General features: G+C 59.7%; 1 protein-coding gene and 1 long non-coding RNA gene across 5 annotated transcripts in view; both read left to right on the forward strand.

The window, feature by feature from the left end:
• Nucleotides 1–4,702: 4,702 nt before the first annotated feature.
• On the forward strand, nucleotides 4,703–9,002 carry LOC119061082 (uncharacterized). Of its 2 annotated transcripts, XR_008389676.1 has the most exons (4): nucleotides 4,703–4,897; nucleotides 5,999–6,067; nucleotides 8,283–8,570; nucleotides 8,696–9,002. It is a non-coding gene; the product is annotated as an uncharacterized LOC119061082 (long non-coding RNA). The 2 variants fall into 2 exon arrangements; XR_005084718.2 differs by lacking the exon at nucleotides 8,696–9,002 and having other exon boundaries at nucleotides 8,283–8,614.
• A 1,083-nt stretch (nucleotides 9,003–10,085) lies between these two features.
• The window catches only part of TRAF3IP1 (TRAF3 interacting protein 1), a 28,189-nt gene continuing 16,477 nt past the window's right edge, over nucleotides 10,086–21,797 (forward strand). The window contains exons 1-8 of one of the 3 annotated variants that reach the window (XM_037161416.2): nucleotides 10,086–10,609; nucleotides 13,347–13,415; nucleotides 13,813–13,974; nucleotides 15,464–15,607; nucleotides 15,708–16,139; nucleotides 17,864–17,935; nucleotides 18,911–18,986; nucleotides 20,706–20,807. In XM_037161416.2, the coding sequence (XP_037017311.2) occupies nucleotides 10,487–10,609; nucleotides 13,347–13,415; nucleotides 13,813–13,974; nucleotides 15,464–15,607; nucleotides 15,708–16,139; nucleotides 17,864–17,935; nucleotides 18,911–18,986; nucleotides 20,706–20,807 (1,180 nt within the window). In that variant the 5' untranslated portion in view covers nucleotides 10,086–10,486. The remainder of the gene's footprint in view (nucleotides 10,610–13,346; nucleotides 13,416–13,812; nucleotides 13,975–15,463; nucleotides 15,608–15,707; nucleotides 16,140–17,863; nucleotides 17,936–18,910; nucleotides 18,987–20,705; nucleotides 20,808–21,797) is intronic. The other 2 variants (XM_037161414.2, XM_037161415.2) reach the window with 2 other exon arrangements.

Genomic DNA, 21,797 nt, shown 5'->3' on the forward strand with positions numbered 1-21,797 from the left:
AAGAAAACAGTTGCTTGAACTCCTAACCCCCACCCCACCCCACGCGCCTCCGACAGGTGGGCGGGGTCCAGTCCTGGGTGGGCCGCCCAGCTTTCTCCCTGGAGCTGCTGGCGTGGAGCTTCCAATCACCTGCCCCAAATTCACCAAAATGGTTGGCATAATACGAAATTCGCCTACATCGACTGAACAGAGGAATGGACAGGACTAATGCCTCGATTGTTAACCAAATATTGCCTAGTTTCTAAAGAAACTCATTGTGCCTGACCTCTAGTTTCAGTGAGGACCCTGAAATGGGTGTGCTCCCCCTCCTTTGGGGCCACCTGACGGCGAGGTTCCAGCCGGTTAGGAGCCGAGCTGTGGCAGCCCCCTGGCCCAGCCTGGACTAGCCCCAGGGTCTGGGGACGGGCTGCAGGCTTGGTGTTCTCTTCCAGAAAATGAGGTTAGCCAAGACACCTATCTGAGGGGTTGGGGGTTTTTTGGTAAAGATTTTATTTATTTAATTTTAGAGAAAGGGGAAGGAAGGGAGAGCGGGAGAGAAACATCAACATGTGGCTGCCTCTCACATCACCCTCTCCCACGGGGGACCCTGCCCGAAACTCAGGCATGTGCCCTGAGTGGGAATTGAACTGGTGACCCTCTGGTTTACAGGCAGACACTCAATCCACTGAGCCATGCCAGCCAGGGACTGGGGTTTTTGGTGTTTCTTTTTTAAAATTTTTTAAATGTTTACATTGTAGTAAAATACACGGAACATAAAACTTACCATCTTAACTACTTTTTAAAATCCTCACCCACTCAAGGATGTGCTTACTGATCTTAGAGAGTAAGGGAGAGAGAGAGAGAAAAAAAACATTGATGTGTGAGAGAAATGTCCATCGGAGGCCTCCGTACGCACCCTGCCTGGGGATCAAACCTGCAACCTTTCCGGTGACCCAACCAACTGAGCCACCTGGCCAGGGCTTAACTTTTTTTTTTTTTTTCCTCTTTAATGTGTTGTTGCCTCTCGTGCGCCCTCTACTGGGGACCTGGCCTGTAACCCAGGCAGGTGGCCCGACTCTGGTTCTCAGGCTGGTGCTCAGTCCAGCCAGGCGAGGTTTGTCTGTTTCTAAGTATCCGGTTCGGCAGTGTTTGGTACAGTCTCACTGTTGCAGCCTCCAGAACTGTTTTCACCTGGTGAAACCGAAAATTGGCACCTGCGAAACGCCACCCTGTTTCTTCCTCCCTCAGTCCGTCTTTAGGAATTTGAGACAGTAGGCGCCTCTGGTTAGTGGAGTCATACGGTGTTTGTCCTTCTGTGACGGGCTGATTTCACACAGCACAGTGTGCTCAAGGATCATCCATGCTGTAGCAGGTGCAGAAGCTCCTGCCTTTTCAGGGCTGAGTACTATTCCCTTGGATGGATGGCCATGGGCTGTTTATCCGCTCACCTGCCCGCGGACACTGGGCCGCTTCCCCTTTCTGTCTGTTGTAAATAACGCTGCTGTGAACATAGGTGTGCAAGTATCTCTTCGAGACCCTGCTTTCAATTCGTTTCTGTATATGCACAGAGGTGGGATTGCTGGGTCATATGCCAGTTCTATTTCCAATTTTTTTAGGAACTACCATACTGTTTTCCACAGCAGCCACACCGTGTTACATGCCCACCAGCAGCACACGAGAGTTTCAGTTTCTTCACATCTTCGTCGGTACTTTTTATTTGCCCTGTTTATTTTTGGTTTTGGATAGTGGCCATCCTAATGAGTATGAGGTGTTATCCGATTGTGGTTTTGATTTGCATTTTATTAATGATTAATGAATTTTAAGCCTCCATGTGCTTGTTGGCCATTTGCTTATCATCTTTGGAATAATGTCTGGTGGAGTCCTTTATCCATCGTTGTTTGGAGTCGAGTTGTTTTGGAGGTTGTTTTCAGGACTTAGGAGCCATGACACACGCTTTGCGTGGTGTCTGGAACGCAGCCAGCCAGGGCCCACGCACGTCGGCTCTTAGGTTTCCTGACGCATGAAGCAGTCACACTCCAAGCGCTGCTTCTCGGGGGGGATGGCGGCTAGAGATCGGCAGCAGCCCCGCCCCTCCCCGCCTCCCCGCAGACTCCAGGCCTTGCGCCCCTCCCCCCGTCTCCCCAGCATCCTTCGGCCTCACTCTTTCCCCATCTCGGCCCTGACCCAGGCTGGACTGTGTCCCTGCCTCAGGGCCCCTTACTGGCCCCCTCCAGAGACGCTTCTATCACACAGCTGCCACTCTGTGTCTGGGGGCATGGGGTCCCAATGTGACATCTGACCTCCCCAAGCCAAAACAAAGGGGAATGTAAGAAAAGGTGATTAAACTTTTAAAATAACCTTTTAAATAAGCTACAGGGCTGGCTACATGAATTATGAAGCCCAAGCCACTGTTCTGTACCATATACACAACATCCACTTTTTTTAAAAAAATTATTTATTTATTTTTAGAGAGAGGAAGGGTGGGAGAAAGAGAGAGAAACACTAAGGTGGAGCTGCCTTTCACGCGCCCCCTACTGGGGACCTGGCTCAAAACCTAGGCATGTGCCCTGACTGGGAATCGCACCAGCGACCCTTTGGTTCACAGCCCCTGCGCAATCCACTGAGCTACACTAGCCAGGGCCACAACATACATTTTTAAATAAGATAAAAAATAAAAACAAGCTGAAGAATGTCCAGAGGCTGGTATCTGTGGAAAGGCCCTCAACTCCCAGGTCCACGGGCCCACCCAGCCCCTTTCTCAGGCCATACCCTGGGGGCCACTTTGATGGTGAGTTCTGCCTTCTTCCTCACCCCCACCCCCATCTTGCAAGGCTGCACCCCTGGGCTGCACTGCCCCCTCCCCAGACACCCCCTTCCCCTTTGCCCATCGGGCTGGTCTGTGACCCCCCCCCAAACACGCCTGTTTATCGCTTTCTGAACGAGATGTGGTACTCGTTCCCTCTGATGCACTCGCCTTCGAATCAAATCAACAGTGCACAAACGAGCATCACGTGACTCAGAGGAATAGGCAAGTGACACCCGTGGCGACGCTCTCAACCTTCAACAGGAGGCAGAGAAAAAGCCGCTGCCGAGAAAAGAAAGAGCGGACGCTGCGGACACTGCCCAACCAGCTGCATCCTGGGGTGTGCGCTGCGCCCACGCCCGGGGGTCCAGAGAGGGGAAGCGGCCGGCTGGCCTAGTCGGTCCGGAGCCGTGCACTCGCCCATCCCCCCCAGTGACACGGCCCTGCCTCCTGCCGCCTGTTTTTTTGCTTGTGCTTTCTTCTCCTTAGCACCGATGGGTTGCTTTTTGTTTTTGCACTATTATCACAAAATCCCAGTTTGCGTCGCTTCGGGTTGATTTTTCATGTGAGCCATTTTGCCCGGTAGTCTTTTTGGCGGGGCCGCCCGTGCGGGGATGGAGGGAGAAACCCCCCATAGAGGACAAAGCAGGCAGGCAGGGGAAGGGAGGCCGGAGCAGCAGGTGCAGCTGAGGACTCCAAGGCCCCCCACCCCCAGGGCTGCGAGCTGGCAGCCCCGCCCCGCGCCGTGGGGCCGACGGGAGCGCCCCCTGCTGGACTCACGTTCCCTCTCACCGCCCCAGGTGTTTCCACGCTGGTACCACTCACTACAGCACCTGGGTTCCATTCTCCCCTCCAAACCAATCTTGGGGATTCCGTTCAGCTGTTCAGTGAGAGGTTCAGCTCCCCAAATCTCAGGGTAGCTGCTGCTTCCACAGACCACTCCCGGGAGCAACCCTCTTAGGTGGGAGTCCCTGGGAGACTGGGTTTGGACTTCCATCTCCACCAGTCCTGCCAGGGGGGCTGCCCCTGAGCAGGGCAGGCAGGTAGGCCCCACGGGCTAGGTGTCCCCAGAGAGGAACTTAGCAGTGACTGACAAGGACCGACACTCCCTTTGGAGCGAGCCTTGCTGTCCAGCGGCGCCTGCGTGGCTGGCCACTGTATCCACTGCCGTGGCTCACGTGTCCTCCTGTGGGCCGCGCAGTGGGGGTTCACTGGGTCCCCTGGGGAGCCAGCGAACGGGCTCCTGCTGCCTGGAGCGGGTGTTCTAGCAGGGAGGGGACATCGCACAACCAGTTACAGGCCTGCCATTTAAGGGGGCCCTAGGGGCTTCTCAGGGGGGACCCTCGGGTCAGCGGGTGTTGAATATAGGGTTGTGAGGTGGCAAGTGGAGGTAGTTTGGGCAGGAGAACTTGGGCCTTTAAAAAGAATTTTATTCCATTTTAGAGAGAGGGGAAGGGCGAAAGAGAGGGAAACATCAATGTGTGGTTGCCTCCCGAGCGCCCCCTACTGGGGACCTGATACAACCCAGGCGTGTGCCCTGAGGGGGACTCACACCAGCAACCCTTTGATTTGCAGGTCTGCACTCAATCCACTGAGCCACACCAGCCAGGGCAAGAACTCGGATTTAAACATTTTTTTTCAGTGACAGTTGACATACAATATTGTATTAGTTCCAAGTGTACAGTGTAGTGGTCAGACACCTATATACCTTGCAAAGTGATCACCCCGATGAGTCCAGTGTCCGACTGGCACCATATGTTTATTAACTATTATTGACTGCATCGCCTATGCCTTGCTTCACGTGCCCAGGACTATTTTGTAACTGCCTGTTTGTATTTCCTAAGCCCTTCACCTTTTTTACTCAGCCCCCACCCCCAGCCCTGTGGCAGAACTCAGTGCATCTGTAATCCTCCAGGAAGCTGTGCCTTCAGCAGCTCTCCGAGGCCCATTGGTGTGCCGGGAGCTGGCAGTGGTGCCCACGGAGGCCTGTGCACAGGTAGACCGAGCTGAGGTTCACAGGACTTTGCACCTGCCCGGGTGGACCTCTCTCTGCTCTCACCTGCCTATCGGCCCACCTGTTGACACCTACTCGGGCAGAAAGCTACAAATCCACAGGTGTGTCTTGGCCTCATCTACCTTTGGAAAGGGCAAATGGCACTGACTTCGGACACGAGCGAACAGGCCGGGAGGGGCTGGCTTGGGGCTCCCCCCGGGAGCCGAGTCTCCCCCCTGCATTTGGGAAGCGGCCCGCGGCCCGCGCAGGAAGAAAGCAGGAAGGGCCCCGGTGCAATTGTGCTGCCCCCGATTTTGGGAGTGACTGGCCCTGAGTCAGGTCTGGGAGAGTCCGGTGTGGGGCAGTTGTTGGGGGTTGCTGGCCTTCTCCACCGGGGCTTCCGTGGGGAGTTGCTCTGGGCACTTGTCACTAGGAATGGGTCTTTTAAGAGATGTCCGAGCTTCGTTCAAATGCTTCCTGGTGAAATCGCTGAGGGCCGAAGAGGCCAGAATTGACCAATGCCCCAGTCGGCTGCCCTCAGGCCTCTCCCGATGGTAATTTGGGGAGCTGGCCACTGCATCAGGCAGACTGCAGGCATCCCCACGACCTTGTGGACATGGTGAGACGGGGGTGAGCTGTGCCAGGGCACCTGGGTGCGGCTACCAGCAGGGTGGCAGCACCCCGGTTTTCACAGAGGGGGTCTCCTCTGACACTTAACTTTTGCACTGATCGAGAAGTTTTTATTGAGAAATAAGTCTAAGGGACGATGGGGTGAAAAAGCAGAAGAACCCTCCTATCATCCTGACTCCCAGATAATCTGTGAGACCCTGACAAACAGGCTCACACTCTCACAGACCCACCCGTACACACTGACACACTCACACTCTCACACACAGATATTGAACACCACTGAGATCATTTTGTCTGCATTACAGTTTGATTTTTTTAAATCTAAAATTGTTATGTAAGCAAACCACATTATGAAGAGCCTGTTGAAAAGAGCAGTTTTAGCAAGTGCACACACAATTTATTCAACACGCGGCAAGCAGCCACGGAGCACCCTCGTATGTTGGACAACACGGAAGGTATGGGGAGGGGGCGGGGCTCAGGGCGAGCAAATCAACCAGGCTGCCGACTCATGGAGCTCACTTTCCAGGGGTGACTGGGGGGGAGACGGGTTCAGAAAACAAAAAGGCAGGTATGAATAAAAAATTTCTTCATAGAGCACCTCAAGGGAATAACGACCTCCAGGTGGAGAGTTCGGATGCGGTCTGCTCCTGAGGCTGTCACGGGTGAGCGGAGCCCCGCATCGTGCTCAGGATCCAGCCTGTGAGGATGGGGTGCCTATTCTTACTCGGCCAAGGGGACCCGAGGCTCTGTCTTCACTGGGAGAGGGGGATGAGCCCTCCCAGGAAGGCCCTCAGGTTTCACAGACGGGGGCCAGCCTCCTCCTAGCTTAGGCGAGGCCACGCACAGCAGGGCACTCGACCAGCCTCTGAGCCTGTCGGGGAGTCCAGCCTTGTGTCCAGGGCTGGCGAGGCTGTCCCCAGGCTCTGGGCCCCTTCTGCTGCCTGGCACTGGCCAGCCCAGCCCCCTCACAGGCTGACCCACATCCTGGGCTCCTCACAGGTGACAAGCTCTGAGCTGGGCCGAGCCAGCCTCCCCAGGCCTTTGTCCGCGGTACGCTTCCCCCCCCCCCCCCCGGGGGAGGGCAGGTAGGGCCTGGAGGCTGCCTGGCTTTGTGGGGCGCCGTCTCCTGCGGTGAGTCATGGTCATGGTCATCTCCTCCATTCATTCAGAAATTGCTTATTTCAAAAGCCTCTCCTGCCAGCCTTCTATGTTTCAAACGAGTTTCTGTGCTGTGATTTTCTACAGTTATTTAACCAATTATTCTTTTTTATGAATGACTCTTTATGTTTTCTGCCTTTTCCTTTAATCCTTTCAGGACTCTGAGGAGCTCAGGGGTAATTCAGGCTGCCGAGCCCAGCTCCCGCCCCCGTCCACCCCCCCTCCAGCTCCCGGAACTGGAGGCTCCAGACTGGCCTCTGACCCCCCACACTCCATGGCCCAGGTCCCAGGCCCCTTTTCTGGGGTGGAGCATCTTCACTTGCATTGGCAGCCGCTGCTTTCTAGGACAGCAGAACACCTGCCGGAGTGGACAGTGTGCATTCACCTACGGGCGGTGTTAGGGCTACAACCTCCAGGGACAGGTTCCCTCCAAGGCCACCTCCCCCGAGACAGGCCCTCACTGGGGTCGGGAGCTCTGCTCCCTGGTCGCAGAGCCTCGCAGACCCTCTTTCATAGACTCGAGGTCCCCCAGAGCGCAGTAGGCCGGAGCCCTAGGACCTCTGCTGGCTGAGACGGCCCGCTATGCTCTGCCAGCTGTACGGGAAACTGGACTCTGCCTCCCCGAAGTGGCACTGGCTGGGGTCCTCAGTGGAACCTCAGGGGACAGAGGGCCCTCCGTGGCCATGCACACCTTCCCCAAGGCTCGCAGACAAGCCTTTTGCCGGCCCCACTGCCCTGCAGGCCCCAGCTGTGCATGGTCTGGGGTGGCGGGAGGGGAGGGCTGTCTATTGAGAAGGCAAGGCTCTTGGGGTCAGAGGCAAGGGTCAGCGACCCCCTTGAGTGCAGCCCCTGCTCGGGGTGCCCCCCAGCCAGCGTTCAGAGCTCAGAGGCAGGTGCTCCTCACAGCAACCTCTGGGTCCCCAGCGGGGCCGGCGTTCCGGCCCCCAGACACCAGAGCACCCTCTGAGGGCTCCACCTGGGCATGGTGAGAGAGCCGCCCGCCCGTATCCCTAGCACCTGGACAGCGGGACGCTGCAGCCTCTTCTCAGGGCTCAAATTCCTCAGAGCTCCCCGCCAGCCTTCGGAGCAAGGGCCTCGCTCCCAGGAAGTATGCGGTCCCCCTCTGACCACCCCCCCCCCCCTTTTAAAGGCTTTCTGACCCCTGGCTGCTTGGCTCAGTGGATTGAGTGCCAGCCTGTGAACTAAAGGGTTGCTGGTTTGATTCCCAGTCAGGGCACATGCCTGGGTTGCCAGCCAGGCCCCCAGTGGGGAGTGCATGAGAGGCAACCCTGCATGGATGTTTCTCTCCTCTCTTTTTCCACCCTTCCCCTCTCTCTAAAAATAAACAAAGCCTATTTAAAAAAAGACCTTCTGGGGGCCTGGGGTGGGGCCACGTGGTGGGCAGGCCAGGGAGAGGGCAGGCGACAGCACCCTTCTCCCTGCGGACGGGCAGTGTTCACTTCCGGTGGGCGCGCAGGTTCTGGGGTGACGAGGTGGATGGGAAACTGTTTTATTCTTCTTTATGGGGTTTGATGAACTGTTTCAGGGTGAACATTTGTTCTTGGGAAGCAGGACACCTATGTGACAAAGATAAGCACATGGACAGTAAGGACGGAACAGGACTCTGGGAGTCCTGTAAGTGACAGGGGACTCAAGACTTGGAAAATTTTAGTTTAAGGTAAAAAGTTATAAAGCTAGCAAGTAATGTGTATGTTAAAGCTTTTGTTTCAGAAACTACAGATAAGGTCCACCCATCCTGGCTCCTGGGAAAACAGCAGGCCTCCTGGGGCACTGACTGGAGATCTCTGCCTGGGGACAACTGGAGGCACCCGGGCCTTTGTGTTCCAGGGAGAGACAGATGACCATCGCCCCTGGGAACAGCTCACTGCCCAGGGCAGGAGCGTTGCAGCTTCTGAATCTCAAAGCCCTCACCACACCTTGTTTGTCCTCCACCACCCCCTTATAAAAGGTCTGGCCAGGAAAGAGAAGAGTGGATGGTCTATTAGGGTATGAACCTACTACCTTCTTGGGTCCCCGGCCTTCTAAATAAAGCACCCATAAAAGATTCAATAGCTGCCCCTGCTTATTGGATTTGGTAGTGACAGGCAGCCCGAACACTGGTGTCTTTTCAGGTTACAGAAGGACCCTTGTTCACAGCATTGACCATCACCCTGGACTGTTCCAAGGGACCAAAGTGCTGGATGTCACAGTTTGCTCTCCTGCCTGCCAAGGCCTTGGGGTGTGAGTCTGACCAGGAATTGTCTGGAAGGGCTCAGAGGAAGGAGGTGCTTTGGCCAAAGGGGGTGGGGAGCAGGGTCAATAACAATAGGGACTCTCCCCAAGGGTCAGTCCCCAGTCAGGGCACATGCTTGGGTTGTGGGCCAGGTCCCCAGTGAGGGGCGCTCAAGAGGCAACCACACATTGATGTTTCTCTCCCTCTCTTTCTCTCTCCCTTCCCCCTCTCTAAAAAATAAAATAAAATATTAAAAACATTGTAAGAGGAATAAACACACAAAAATTATGTTCTGTATGATTCCATTCATATGAAACTCTAAAAAAGTCAAAATTACAATGACAGAAACTGAGTCAGTGGTTGCCTGGGGCTGGAGTGGGGAAGGAGATGCGGACAACGGGCAGGAAGAATATTGAAGCAGGACTGTGGTGGTGGTGTAACAATTGTATGTACTGACCAAAATGCATTCGCCAGCACACTTAACATGGGTGCATTTTATTGTATGCCAGTAACAATCAAATAAAAATTGTAAGTAAAAAAACCCCTCAAACTTCACACCTACATCATGGACAAACTTATGAAAACTGATGATCAACAGAACGTCTTGAAGGCAGCCAGACACACAACGGACAGAAGGAAGGTGGGAAGGACAGCAGACTTCTCTTCAAAGACTCTGTGGTCTAGAAGCCAGTAGAGTAAAACTTTTGAAGTACTGAGAGAGAAGAAGTCACCCAGAATTCCGGTCAGTGAAACTGCCTTTCCACTGTGAAAGTGCAGTAAAGACTTTCAGACAAACAAAAGCTGCAGGCACTCACTGCCAGGTGGCCTGTGCTCAAAGTAGTACGGGAAGGTCTTTGGGCGGGGGCGGGGCATGGCACCAGGTGAAAATGTGGGTCTTTGCAAGAACGAAGGGTATTGAAAATGGCAGAAAGAAATGTAGGAGTTGTGAAGGTATCCATTAGAAGAACTGCGGGCTTCCAGATTGCTAGGACAGTTTCTGCAGTGAGCCTGTGCAGGCGAACGAAGACAGGGGGATGGAGGAGACAGGCAGGCACCTGGCCCAACATGGGGGGCGTGGCTTCGCCCCGGTTACGGCGCTGGCGCGAGGCTCGGTCCTCACCACCCTGGGGGTTAGGGAGGCTGTCACATACTGTCCCTGCTTTGTGGGAATCGAAACGTACACTCGGCGGAAACAGTGACTTGCGCAAGAAGTCGTATTAAGTAACGGGCAGGATCGGGCATTTTCTATCTCGTGATTTTTGAGCTTAGTCCAGTCCCCTTGGGATTCGTGAAACAGGCAACACAGATCTCGGAAGCAGTGTCGCTGTTAAGCAGTCCCCGGGCGGCACTTCTAAGCCGGGGCGAGAACCTGCTTCCCGAGGCCGTTGGGAGGATCCAGGGAGAGGGCGAGCTGTCCTTCCACGCAGAGGCGAGCGCGCCCCACCGCAGACCCTCGCCCAGCGTGCGCGCGCAGCCGGGGCAAGGGCGGGGCGCGTCCGCGCGTCCGTTGCCAAGGCCGCGCTGCCCCGGCGACCGAGCGGCGGGACCCCGCGCACGCGCAGTGGCGGATTCCGGTGCACTGTGGGATGGAAACTGGAGCGGCGCGTTCGGGCCAGAGCGGGCGGCGGTCGCTGGGCGAGAGCGGCGGGGACGCGGGGCTTAGACTCGGCGGGCAGGCTGGGGCGCCGCCATGAACGCGGCGGTGGTGAGGCGGACGCAGGAGGCCCTGGGGAAGGTGATTCGGAGGCCGCCGCTGACGGAGAAGCTGCTGAGCAAGCCCCCATTCCGCTACCTGCACGACATCATCACGGAGGTGGGCAGTACCGCCGGGGCTGGAGTGCGGGTCGGGGGTCCGGGCCAGTGCCGGTCGTGGTGAGGGCCGCGGCTTAGTTGGGAGTTGGGGCCCGAGTGTGGGTCAGGGTCGAGGATTGGGAATCTGCGCCCGGGTGTGGGCCGGCGTCGGGTCATGAGTACGGGCCCCATTAGGGCCCAGGTGCTGTTTGGGGATGGGGGTCGGCACCCAGGTGCAGGTCTGGGAACAAGGCCCAGGCCCGAGTGTGGGCCACGGTCGAGGTCTGGACTCCGGGGTCGAGGTAGGGGTCTTTGGCCGGGGCCCCGAATGAAGGCTGGCGTCAGGGTCGGGCCTCGCGTGGCTGTGCCCCGTCCCCGTCCCCGGAGCTCCCGCCCGCAGACCCCCGCCTTGGGCTGGCCTGTGGCTCGAGGAGCCACCACGGGCCCAATCCTCCGGTGTCTCTGCGCTGAGTGCCTCGCCCTCACCCCCACCCCCTGTCACCCTTGCTCCCACCGGCCACCTCCTCCGGGGAGTCTCCTGGGCCCTCAGGCTGCGAGCATTATTTCTTTCCAGTCTTCCCTGTGTCTGTTAGAACACGTCCACATCTTCCATTCTACCTGCCGCAGCTGTTGCTAGGATAGTTTTTCTTCAGTGCCTAGTGTGCAGAGGCGCTCAGAAATCCTGGGAGAAGGAAATTATTTTTACCCCCGCCTCCACAGGGCTCTGCACAGAGGTCACCACATGCTGGATGGTTAATAAATACCTGGGGGTGAATTAACTGGAAATGCTTGTAGGGGGACCCTGGGAGGGGGACCTACAAAAGAGCAGATTAGTATTTACTGATACACGGCACCGCCCACCTCGGTTGAGATTGGTTGTCGCTGTGCCCGCCGGGGAAGGTGAATTGCCGAGTGGTGGGACTGTAACCTGTTCCTTGGCATGGCATAGGTGGGCTGCACTGGCCAGGTGCATGGAAGGTGCTCACAGACATTCACTGTTACCTGGGGTCTGTCAAGGCCCTTGGTGACTTCAGAGGCTGTGCCCACCTCCATGGGGCACCTGGGACTCCTCAGAGGACTGGCTGTGCCCCCCGGGCAGAGGACGCAGCTTGAACTCGGGGACTTCCAGGGGCTCCCGACCTCACCCTGTGCTGGTCCCAAATGCTGTTTCTTACTCTTTGCTGGAGATTGGGCGTTTGACTCTTCCACGAACTGCGCTTTCTTTATTATGTTCTGTTAGTTTATAACATGTGTCTCTGTGCTAAAAACCCTAATTGTGCTTAAAACTCAGTGGGATTTCCCACACTTCCGAAGGGCTGTCTGGGCTCCTCCTCCTGCAGCCCTGGGAAGGGTGGTGGCCGTGTGCTGCTCCGTCCCTGCCCCCCCTGACCCAGGAGGGCACAGGTCCGTCACCAGGATGGGAGCCGGACAGCCTCGTGCTGCCCTGTGTCAGTCCCGTCAGGAAGGGAGGCGGGGCCATGGCCCCCCTGCAGGTCTTGGCAGGTCTGCGAGCAGGCATTTTGGAAAGTGTTCTCAGAGAACAGGTGTGGAGCCTCGTGCGGAAACTCTCCACGGCCCTGAGTGTCCGGTTGAGGCCGCCACCCCAGTGCTGTACCTGCAGCTCCGCTGGCTTTGCCTCTTTAAGTTGAAGGCCTGGTCTTGTGATGCTCATGTCTCTCAGTGATAAAGATTATAGCTCACAATTTTAACTGCCAGCGAACTGGGAAACCTCGAACGAGACTGAATGAGAAGCATGCAGCGATATCAGGTGCAGGATGTGCGTGATGCCGCCCCTCTCTGCTCAGGAAGGACGGGCCCGGCCGGTGCTGGCGGGGCTGGACGACGAGGACGTTACCCGGAGCTGGCGTAGTGGGGCCTCAGGGGGGCCGTCGATGCTGGCGTGGGGCTGGCTTCTTAAAACGTGGCTTCTGTAATAAACACACTGTACGTCCACCCAGGGCACACAGAGATGTGCTCGTCCTGCTACATACCGTGCAGCCCAATGCTTTTTTGGTTTCAATAAAAAATGCTATTGTTACCCATGGCGTTGGTTTTACAGTAACCTGCTGCGTTGGAAAGACGCTGGTCCAGGAGCACCCAGAGGCCCCCCAGGGGCACAGGTGGGGAGGCACAGGTTGACGGGGGCGGGCGAGGAGAGAAGAGGAGTGATGCGGTCCGGCCCCCTCTGTCCCGGGAGTGAGGGGCCAGTGAGGGGAAAAGCCTCCCGTCTAGTTTCAGAGCCCAGGCTGGGAAGTTGCTTTTCTTTCTGGAAGCCCTTCTCTCCACTGGACCTGAGTGACCCTTGTAAGATGCTGCCCCTGCTTTTGAACCTCCTGGGGCCTCCTTGGGGTCTGATGCACAGTCCTGTCCCGAAGGCTCCCACGGCCACCTGGGTCAACCCCACCTGACTCTGGCCTCAGGTTGCTCCTGTCCCAGACGCCTTTGGCCCCTGGAACGGGACCTTCCTGCCCCGGCCCCTCCAGGACTGTTTGGTTCAGCCCAGCGGCGGCACCCCCAGCCCCTCCCTCAGCTCTTGTCCTCTAGGCCTGCCTCCAGTTTCCCTCCAGACCTGACTGCTCCTGGGCCGTGTTCCCTGACACCCCTCCCTCTCCTGAGAGTGGGCCAGGTGCCCATGCCTGTTCCCTCACCACCCTGCAAGTCCCTGTGACATCACCTGTGCCCACAGCTGGGCTGGCCTCTGCCTGGTGCCAGGGTTGTCCCGCGGGGCACTGACCGTGGCTTTGCTTTCCCTGTTGAAGGTGATTCGGATGACCGGCTTCATGAAGGGCCTGTACACAGATGCCGAGATGAAGTCGGATAACGTGAAGGTGGGTGGGGCCCTGCGCGGGGTGGGGGGGGGGGGGGGTGGGGCTTCGTGAGCCGTGCAGTGGTGTGTCCCATTTCCACGCTGGTCGTGGCAGGGCTGCAGGCCTGATTAATGCGTGGATTGCCATGTCTTCTCCCGTCGTTTTATTTTTGGCAACTGCATTCATGCTAATTTTATGCACTGAGAAGCCGGATTGTGTTGTGAAGGGGAGTGCTGGCCCATCCACTAACATTAAAAACTTGAATGAGTTGTTTTTGTTTTGTTAGTCAGTATTTCTAAATTGGACTTCTGAAAATAGCTTTTTCTGCAAACAGGAATTGTGTCTGTTGAACATACTGCGGTCAACACACTTTTTTTGGAACTGTCTTATATTTGTCTTTTAAACGGGAAATTTCCAGGATAAAGACTCAAAGATCAGCTTCCTGCAGAAGGCCATAGACGTGGTGGTCCTGGTCTCAGGCGAGCCACTGGCGGTGAAGCCGGCCCGTGTCGTGGCGGGGCATGAGCCCGAGAGGACGAATGAGCTCCTGCAGAGGATCGGAAGGTGCTGCCTGGGCCAGGTAACCCTGCGGCCGGCCCGGCCCGGCCCTGCCCGCACGAGGGGCGGTGACTGGGCAGAGTTCCGGGCGGTGGGTGCCAGGTGCCGGGCTTTCAGCTTGATCCTTCCTGTTCCGGAGCCGTGGAGTGAGAGGAACCAAGCACCCTAGTTCCACGGGCTCGCAGTGTAGAATGGGGACCCGCTGGCACTTGGCATCGGGCTGGTGGCCAGAGGGGGCTCGCCCAGGTGCCCAGGCCCTGTATTCCTTTCAGGGCATTGCAGCCAGGGCCCAGGTGGGTGGAGGAGCTGCTTTTCCTCTTTGGGGCTCATGGACACCCCTGTTCTCTGCCTGCCTGTCCAGCTTTCAAAGTTTCCCTCTCTTGAGCCCCTCCCCTCCATCTCTCTCTCCGCCTGCCCTCCCCGCCCCCCGGCTGTTCGCAGAGTGGTGCTGCCTTCAGAGACACACCGTCTCAGTGTCCAGGGACTGGACTGAGACTCACTGAGGTCCTCACTTCTCTAGGACAGAACGGTCAGGCCCTGTCCTAGAGAAGGCCGCCCTTGGGGAGCCAGGGTGCCTCTGGGGAGCAGGGTTGGGCCTGTGTTGGGCGGAGCCGATGAAGCCCTTTTGTCCCTGGTAGGCTGTGGGCCACGCCAACCCTCATTTCCTGTAGTAGCTGGGCGGGGGGGCTCAGTCCCCAACCCCCACCCCGCAGCCTTCACTCGCTCCTCTTTCTGAAAAGGAAACGACCCCTGTCTGCCCCGTTGAACCCCTGGAGGCCCCTTGCTGCCTCGGTGGGAGCGGCAGTGCACAGACAGCCCTGTGCCACGGCCGGCGGGGCCCCGGGACCTGCCCCTGCTCCCTGTGCCTACCCCAGGGCCTCCCGCCCTGGTCGGGCTCCCTGCTCTCCGCTCCGTCGGGCAGTGGTGTGGGCCCGCCAGCCTTTCCCCCACTCCCAGGCTGACTTAGGTGCCCTGGCGTGTTCCCATAGCCCATGGCCAGTTGACTGTTGTGTTTGGCCAAGTGCCCCAGTGTGCAGCGTGCCCTCGGCTCAGGGCTAGTGCCCGGCGCCTCAGAGTCGCTCCAGGCCTCCGTGTGGAGAGCGGGTGTGTGTTGGGAGTGGACTCCTGCGTGGAGCTGCGCGTTGGCTGCAGGTGGCGCTCGCGCGCTGCTGAGGGGGCCTCTCATTTCTAGGAGCGAGTTCCGTCCTCCCAGGCCCTTTCCTGCCGGCTCTCCACGACCCTGTGGCAGGAGGGGGCGTTCGTGGAGTTGTCCCCCACAGTGCAGCCATGCGCCAGACGTGTGGAGTGTGGGCGGGCACCACGGTCCCCGCTGCAGCGCAGGTGCCGGGAGGGCCACGCGGGCGCTGCGCTCTGTCTGGCGTGACAGCGCGTCCCCCAACGAATCTCATGAGGGACAAAGAGCCTGGGTCCCGAGCTGCCTCTGAATGAGGCTTCTGGTGTCTGTCCTCCGGGCTGACCCCGCATTTCCTCTCTCCTGGCGGGACGACAAGCTGTCCAGTGAGGACGCAGTGAAGAGAGTGCTGGCTGGAGAGAAGGGGGACACGAGAGGACGGGCCACACTGACCTCGAAGCCTCAGGAGTCGGACGACAGGAACTCGAGGGACGAGGAGCCCAGGGTCCCCAGAGATAAGGAGGTGACTGCAGGGCAGTGTGCTGGGACACGGGACAGCGAGTCCTGCTGTAGTTCGGGCAAAGGCGCTGTGAGCAATCCTGTATCTGACCTTTCTTTTTCAGGGTGTGGGAACTTCTGAAATAAACGAGGGAAGTGCAAGCAGAGACCGAAGACAGAGAGAACTGAAGGAAGAAAGCAAACCGAGGGACAAGGAGAGGGACAAGGAGAAGGCCAGGGAGAACGACCGCGATCGACAGAGAGACCCTGAGCGAGACAGGGGCCGTGAGGGCGAGCGAGAGAGGGCCAGAGCCCGGGCCAGGGCGGACAGGGACAGGGACCGGGACAGAGGCGCCAGGGACCGGGACAAGGATTCGGACCGCACGAGAGAGAGGAGGAGCGAGGGAGGAAGAGAAAAGGAGCGGTGGAAAGACCGGGAGAAAGAGCGTGAGCGAGACAAGGGCAGGGACCGGGACCGGCGGAGGGCGAAGAACGGGGAGCGTGCCCGGGACCCTGGCAGAGAGAGGAACCGAGAGCAGGATAAACCGGACAAGAAGGTGGGTCTTCTCTGAACGCGGGAGCCCCACCTCGGAGTTTGGGTGGCTCTCCGAATGGTCGTTGTCTTTAGCGGAGTGTGTCCAGGAAATTGGGTTTTCGTACAGTGTGATTGGAGAGCGGTCTTTTCCGAGCCACTTTCGAGTTCGGACCGCCTCCGGTCCCAGCAGCACCGGTCCCAGCAGCACCGGGAGGGCACAGTGCTGTGCCTGGAGGTCCCTGTTCGCTCTGGGCCTCAGGGGTGGGGTGGGGCTTTCTGAAGCCTGAGAGCAGCCCCACCGTCCGTTCTCGTGGGGACAGCGTCTGCTGCCACGTGTCCCGGGAGGGAGGGGCTGGAGCAAGGCCTGAGCTGCGCCTTTTCTGCAGCTCTCGGGGGTGTGGCGTGGCATCTAGGTGCTGCTTGGGGTCCCGTGGCCGGCCTGTTGGGCCCCGTGGAGCCCTGGGGGCTGCGTGCTGGGTGTGGGCTGTGACTGAATGTATGTTTTGGGGGCCTCCGGGGTCCCCGGCGGCCTGGAGTCCCGTGCCCTGTGCCGGGTGCCATGGGAACCAGGCTCCTGCAGCGGGCAGGGCCACGCACGCGTCCCTGCGTCTTGCCTCCCCTCGGAGTCTGAGACGGCGTGTCTCCCCTGCCCTGGTTTTCCTCGGTCGTGGGTGTGCTCTGGAGTGTCCCACCGTGCGTGGCCGTGGGAGAGGGACTGCGCCCCAGCTCTCGGGGCCTCGTGTCCCCACCGCACTGTCCCTACCTTGTGTTTTGTGGGGAGACCGTTGTGAAGCGTGGCTCTGCGTGCAGATGCGGGGCCTGTTGGAGCCGTATCGGGCCAACGGGTGTGGGGCCAGGGTGGGGGGCGGTCCCCGCTCGGCTTCCCGGGGGGAGACACACACCAGCTGTCACCTCTGTGTGATGGTGGCTGGGGGGGTGTCCCTTCACTCGCCTGCACCTGTCTGCCCGCCCGCAGGGACGCTGGCCTGCCTGGCCTCCCTCCGGGGTTGGCAGAGAGAAGGCAACGTGATGCGTGTGGCTGCTCTGAGAGGCCAGCAGAGTGACAGGCGTGTGGGGTGAGAGACCAGGCCGTCTGTGGGCGCAGCACCCTGTCCCCTCTGAGTGGACAGCCGGGTGCCTGGCGCTGGGGTGGCCCATGCAGGGCACTGCTGCAGGATGTCACGATGAGGACATTTGGGGTGGGGCACTGAGGGGGAGCCTGCGCCCTCTGCCGTCACGGAAGGACAGCTTTGCGACCGTGTCTCCCCTCCTGACAGTGACATGCGTGTCTTGGGGAACTGGTGCAGGCTGCGGGGTGGTGCTGCAGCCCTCCTGTCCCTTGTCCCGAGAGTGCCATCCTGCCGCGGTGTCCGGGCCTCTGCTCCAAGGAGCCAGACCTCAGAAAGGGGCCGCCCCGCCGAGCGGGGTGGTGGTGGCCGGCACTGGGTCCCTGTGCTCGCCTTCCCTGGTGCCGGAGTCCCCAGGTCCCGCCAGGATGTTCCCGAGAGGTTTGGCCCAGCCAAGAGGCACGGCCCGTGAGTGCGCCCACCTGTCCAGTGCCGCTGTGGGCGGGCGTGCTTGGGAGGCCCTGTGGGGTCCAGGCCGCAGCCCAGAGTCCACTCGGCCCGGCACACAGGGAGGGAGTCCTGCCGTCGGTCAGCTAGGGACAGCGTCCGGCGTCTTCTTAGACGTCGCCGATCTGAGTGATTCTAGAATTTGAAGGCAAGTAAAACATTTTTTTTATAGTCATCGGGCTCCGGGGAGATGTCTAAAAAGTTGTCGGATGGACCGTTCAGAGACTCCAGAGCCGAAGCCGAGGTGAGCTCCCAAAAGAGCCTCTGAGAGGTGCAAGCCTGCTGCTGCGCTGAGCCCGTGCCGCTGGGTGGGGGCCCCTCCTCCGCCCGAGATGGAGCGTGTGGCTGGGGCACAGGCCAGAGGGCCCTGTCGGGCTGCTGTGAAAGTGAGGTCCTGCGTGGCGGGGCCGCCTGGTCACGCAGCCGGGGTGCTGCCCTCCGGTTCCTGGGGCGGACTGCTGGGTTTCCCTGCAGCTTCCTTTGGCGGGCGGGATGCACAGTGTTCCCAGGGACTGGGCGGTCGTTTGGGAGAGGGGAAGGTGGCAATTGGGATGAATCTGGGAGAGGATTGAGTCACCAAGCAGACAGGGAAAGGAGGCCCAGCTCGAGCGACCCCGGCCAGCTCTGTCTGGCCTGTGCAGGGCCCTGCCGCATCCCCGGTGGCAGGGGCTGGGGGGTGGGGACGGTCGAGGCCAGGCTCCATCTCTTCCGGGTGGGCCACCCTAGGGTGCCCAGACCCATCCCAGCCCCCAGAATGCAGCTCTGGTTTCAGGGAGGTGCAGGTGGCTACAAGGGGACGGACAGGAGGCGTGGGGAGGGGCGGAGGCTGTCCTGGCCCCGGGGGCGGTGGCGAGGCCAGAGCTGCAGGGTCAGGGACGGGACGGGCTGTGCCCCCTGACCGACCGGAGCGCACAGCTGTCCGTGGGCGAGGTTCAGTGTGAAGCGATGGCAGTCGAGTCAGGTGGCCTGGCAGATGGCTGGCTGCTTCCCAGCCCCACAAGTGGACGGGATTCTGACTGGAGAGTGAAAGCGGGTTCAACTGCCCTCCGACTCCTTCTCAGGCACCCCAACACCCCGAGTTGGTGCGCGTCCCTGCGAAGAGTATGGCTGGCCTCCTTCTGTGCCCTCGCTTTCCTCGAGTGGCGCTCAAATCGTGAATCTGCTCGCAGTGTCTCTGGATAAGGTGCCAGTTAACTCTTCTCGTTCTCTCTCCTCCGAGACGGAGGCCTCCCCCAGGGCATCCGGGTCCGTGACAGCGAAGACCTCCAGACGCCGGTCCAGGACCTCAGGGGAAGGTACTGCGCCCTTGGCCGCGCGGCGGCTGCAGACGGGAGCTTTGCTTCTTTGCCGTCCTCACGGCGTCTAGTAGGGAAGTGCTCCTGGGGCTCGAAGCCAGACCTGCCCCAGGGGGCGGTGAGCAGGTGCTGTGACGGGGGTGAGGCTTTGTGGCTCTTGCACGCACACGCACACATGCACACGGGCACCCACGGGTGTGAGCTCGTGGCACCGGGCAGAGGGCACCTGCTGGGCGTCTGTGTTGCAGCCCGAGATGCGATCAGACTTCAGGTTTCGAGAAACGTGTCACTGAGCGTCACCCGCATTTTGGTGACTGGCCTCTGGCCCGACAGGCCGAGTTTGGTCCCGGCACAGGACGGGCACCAGAAGCCTCCCGCCCCGAGACAGCCGGCTGCTGTGCAGCAGTTGTCCCCGAGGGTCATGCTGGCACTGGGGCACCGGGACCGGCCTGACGGGGGCTTGTTCGCGGGCAGACCCAGTGGGAGGAGCGGCCGGCGCGGCGAGGGGCGGGGAGGGGCGGCGAGGGGCGGGGAGGGCGGAGCTGCTGGGAGCAGCTGCAGTGTCCGAAGGAGCATCGTTTCTCGAGCTGTGCCGGTTGAGGTGTGGCCAGAACGCGATCTTCTGAGTTTTTGTGTAGCAAGGAGACTTGGGGGCCGCACCCCTTTCCCACCGAGATGCACGGTTGCTCAGTGGACACGTCTCTTTCTGTGAGACGGCCCCACGAGGGTCTGCACCGGCACCAGGGTTCCTGCTGCGAGGACTCGTGTGCCCTCTGCCCTGCTCCGCCCCCAGGGAGGCCCCAGGGAGGCCCCGTCGCCCTTCCGGGGGCCGCAGCCCCAACCTGCAGGACTTCCGCGTCCACTGAGGGCACCTGCCAGGTCTCTAAAAAGTGTGTGTTCGTTTCTATTAGTTGCCTGAGTGTTTACGTTTTGTGCACCGGATACAGCCAGTTTGCTTTATGTTTGCTTTATGTTTGTGGTTTGTCCAGAGACTTGAGAGGTGGTGAAGATTTTGTGTTTTGTCGCCCACTTTTATATTTAATTGTTTTAGTTTTCTCTCTATTTTAATTCACGGAAGGCGGGTCGGTGTGAACTGTTTCCATGAACACTTTTGAGACATCATCGGGTGTGTTGTGGGAAGGGACAGTCTCCAACTTGGCTCTGCCTCCCAGAGCCTCCCTGGACAGTGGGAGGGTCCTGCAGGGCCCCCCGCCCCAGCCCAGGGCCTGTCCCTGCGACGCCTCCTGCCCTGTTTGTTTTCAACAGGAAAAGTGTTTCTCACACGCTTGACTTTCTCTTCTAGTTTTGGGAACGCTGGCCCATCGGCCGGTCGTCTGTAGTGACCAAGTGCCTGGGAGCTCTCGGGGTGTGGGCTCGTGCGCCGCGCCGAAAGCGTGTTCTTCCCTGCCTCCCTGAAGTCACGGCCTGTCGGCGCTTCTCGGCCTCCGGGCCGGTGGCAGTGGGAGGCAGTGGGAGGCGGTTCTAGAAGTTGGGGTGCGGGGCTAGTCTGCTTTGGCTGGGGGGGCCAGGCCTCCGCCTGCAGCCTGCAGGCAGCACCCACCCCTCTGGCCCCCAGAGCCACACCCGGGGACTGAGCTTGGAGCCTGTTGTCAAAGGCCGCCTCTGGTGTGTCTGCTGTGAACTGCGGGCCACCTCTGGGGGCTCTGCGCTAAGGCAGCCGCCAACCCGAGCCGCCCATTCGGAACTGTCTCCTGTCAGGACCGAAGGACGCTGCTGCCGGCTCAGCACGTGTTTCGGACGGCGGCTCGGCCGGCCCGCGGCGGGACAGCCCCGAGCCAGAACCGGCAGTGAGGCGGAAAGGTGAGGGCCGCCCTTTCACTCCTTTCCGGCGCAGAGACCGAGCCCCTGGCGTAAGGCTGGCTGTGGGCACCTCCCTCTTCGGGGTTCCCCCGGCGCCCCAGGTTTCCCGTGGTCTGGGACCCACACGGAGTCCTGCCCCTCATTCTCGTGCACCAGGCCTGGGTGCGGCCACTGGTCACTTCCTCCTCTTCATACAATCGAGGGGGGTATTCCAGTCATGGCGAGACAGCCCTGGACCCGGTGGGGGTGGCACACGACTGGCTGCTGGGTTCCCGCAGGCCGAGCCGCCCCCCCCCCCCCCCCCGCCTCCGTGTCGGGACGGACTTGCAGCAGCCCAGCCCCTCTCACGGCCGTGATGTCTCCGTCCACAGTGTCCTCCGAGCCTCCAACCAAGTGCCCATGGTTGGTGTCTGCTTTTGCCGTAGTTTTCTCAGTGTTTCTGTAAAAGTTGTGGTAAATTGCACATTCAGTGTCTGTCTTCTAAGCCCTGGAGCTCCGAACATGCTGGGTGGCACAGGCCTCTCCAAGTGCCATGCCCCAGAGCCAGGGCCGTGCAGGGGGCAGCTGGGCCGGCCTGGGGCTGCGACGCCGATCTTTGCTCAAACAGAGCACTGTTGAAGGGCCGGGGGTCAGACCCTGGGGCATTGAGCACGCTGGTGTGCAGAAGGTGGACTGGAGTGTGGCAGCGTGCACCAAGGGCAGAGCAGGTGTGGGGCAGAAGGGGCTTTGCCACCTGGTTGGGGGCAGCCATCAGGCCTGGGGAGGCAGGTAGGTCGGCTGCTGGGAAGCTCGGAAGTGCAGGGGGCCAGCTGGGGTCGGTGGCACCGTGGCCACGAGGGGAGTTGAGCAGCAGGGAGCCGTTTGATTCCAGGAGTGGCTTTGTCATCTGGTATCAGCTGACCTTGGGAGGCTTGGCTAAGTAGGCAGAGAGTGGCCCGGCCTGGGGACCAACGGGCAGAGGAGGACCGGGCAGGTTACAGAGGCCCGGAT

This window comes from Artibeus jamaicensis, unplaced genomic scaffold, assembly GCF_021234435.1.
Source record: "Artibeus jamaicensis isolate MK-2021 breed Jamaican fruit bat unplaced genomic scaffold, CSHL_Jam_final contig_944, whole genome shotgun sequence".
Lineage (NCBI taxonomy): Eukaryota > Metazoa > Chordata > Mammalia > Chiroptera > Phyllostomidae > Artibeus > Artibeus jamaicensis.